At 56.0% G+C, this 1,623-nt stretch overlaps 1 protein-coding gene across 1 annotated transcript in view; it reads left to right on the forward strand.

Annotated features, from left to right (window-relative positions):
- LOC103582553 (PWWP domain-containing protein MUM1L1-like) overlaps nt 1-1,623 on the forward strand; it is an 8,196-nt gene that overhangs the window by 1,128 nt on the left and 5,445 nt on the right. The window contains exons 2-3 of the mRNA XM_008564105.1: nt 116-194; nt 569-1,550. Of these exons, the coding sequence (XP_008562327.1) occupies nt 116-194; nt 569-1,550 (1,061 nt within the window). The remainder of the gene's footprint in view (nt 1-115; nt 195-568; nt 1,551-1,623) is intronic.

Here is a 1,623-nt window from a genome sequence, read left to right on the forward strand (position 1 = left end):
CTACAAGAAATCTACACCCAGATGGACGACACCATGCTGACTCTCATAAGGGACGACAAAGTAAATTTTGTCCTGGAAGTTCTCCTGCCAGAAGCACTCATTTGTTCCATCGCAGCACTTGATGGGCTGGATGACCAGGGGGCAGAAGAGAAGTACCTGCGAGGGCCGCCCGTGCACTACCGTGAGAAAGAACTGTTTGACAGAAACATCTTAAAGAAAAGGAGAAAGAAACCAGCAACCACGAGGATAGCTGACTAGGTCTCCTCCTGTGCCCCTACAGCGACAGTCCCTTTTTCTTCTATCTTTTCGCCACATTCCCATACTCCTTCCAAAAACGATTCTAAAAGGGAAGCAGAAAGTGAACGCGTCACCTGCACGAAGTCCACGTGAATGAATGAAATCCCCGTGTGCACTAACCCTTTGTCAGCCTTGGGCAAGACACTCTTGACTCTGTTTCCCTGAAATTCCATCTACCACAGTAGCTCTCCCTCAATGGCCAAATGATTTCCTGAAACAGACAGGCTTCCGGCTGTCTTCAAAACTGAAGGAGACTGGGTCCTCTCCCCAGAGCCATCTGCCCCACGTGGACGGCAGCTACCTCACTGCATTCACAGTCCAGCTACTCTCCACCTGGGAGCCAGGCTGACCGCNAGTCTCCTGTCCCCTCCGGGTCCCCTGCCCCCTCCGGGACCCCTGCTGTGAGGCCGCGTTACTCCCTCCGTCTGGCAGAGCGAAGAAGGAAGCTGCAAGTGCTGGTTTCGTCGGAAGGACTGCAAGAACGCCGACCTCCTGCTGACTCGACGGCCAGCAACCCCATCCTCACGGTTAAAATGGCTGGCGGCAAACGAGGGGGACAACGTGCCCGCATGGCTCTGGCACAGGAGCCGCCTCCAATTGAAAGAGGAACGATGGTGTGGTTTCAATTTCAAGACCACCCATTCTGGCCGGCCGTGGTGCAGAGTGTCAGCGCGTCGCAGAAGACCGCACGGGTGCTCTTGATTGAGGCAGACCTGCGCCGGGAGAGGAGCGGCCTCCGAGTGCCTCTTCGAAGACTGAAGCACCTGGATTGCAGAGAGAAAGACAGACTCCTGCAGAGAGCCCGGAGAGTGCACGAGCAAGGGGTCAACTGGTGTTTCTCCCTCATCTCCCACTACACACGAGCCATCGGCCGGGGTTCCTTCGTGGGCTCTTTCCTGGACTATTATGCCGCCGACGTCAGCTACCCGCTCAGGAAAGCCATCCAAGAGGGCCCGCTGGAGACCGACTTTCCAAAGGTGAACTATTCCGACCTGGAGGACTCTGAGGACGAGACCCCCCTGGGCGGGAAGAGGCCCTGCAAGAGGATTCTCCCCGACAGGATGAGGGCCACTCGGGACCGGGACAACCGCAAGCTGGTGGACTTCATCGTGAAGAGAAGGGGGGCCGACAACCACCTCTTGGACATCTTGAAGGGCAGGAAACAGTCCAGGTGGCTGACGTCATTTCTGAACTCACCTAGGCACGTGCTCTGCGTTGAAACGTACCTGGAGGATGAGGACCAGTTGGATGTGGTGACGAAACACCTACAAGAAATCTACACCCAGATGGATGACACCATGCTGACTCTCATAAGGGACGACAAAG

This window comes from Galeopterus variegatus, unplaced genomic scaffold, assembly GCF_000696425.1.
Source record: "Galeopterus variegatus unplaced genomic scaffold, G_variegatus-3.0.2 Scaffold16707, whole genome shotgun sequence".
Lineage (NCBI taxonomy): Eukaryota > Metazoa > Chordata > Mammalia > Dermoptera > Cynocephalidae > Galeopterus > Galeopterus variegatus.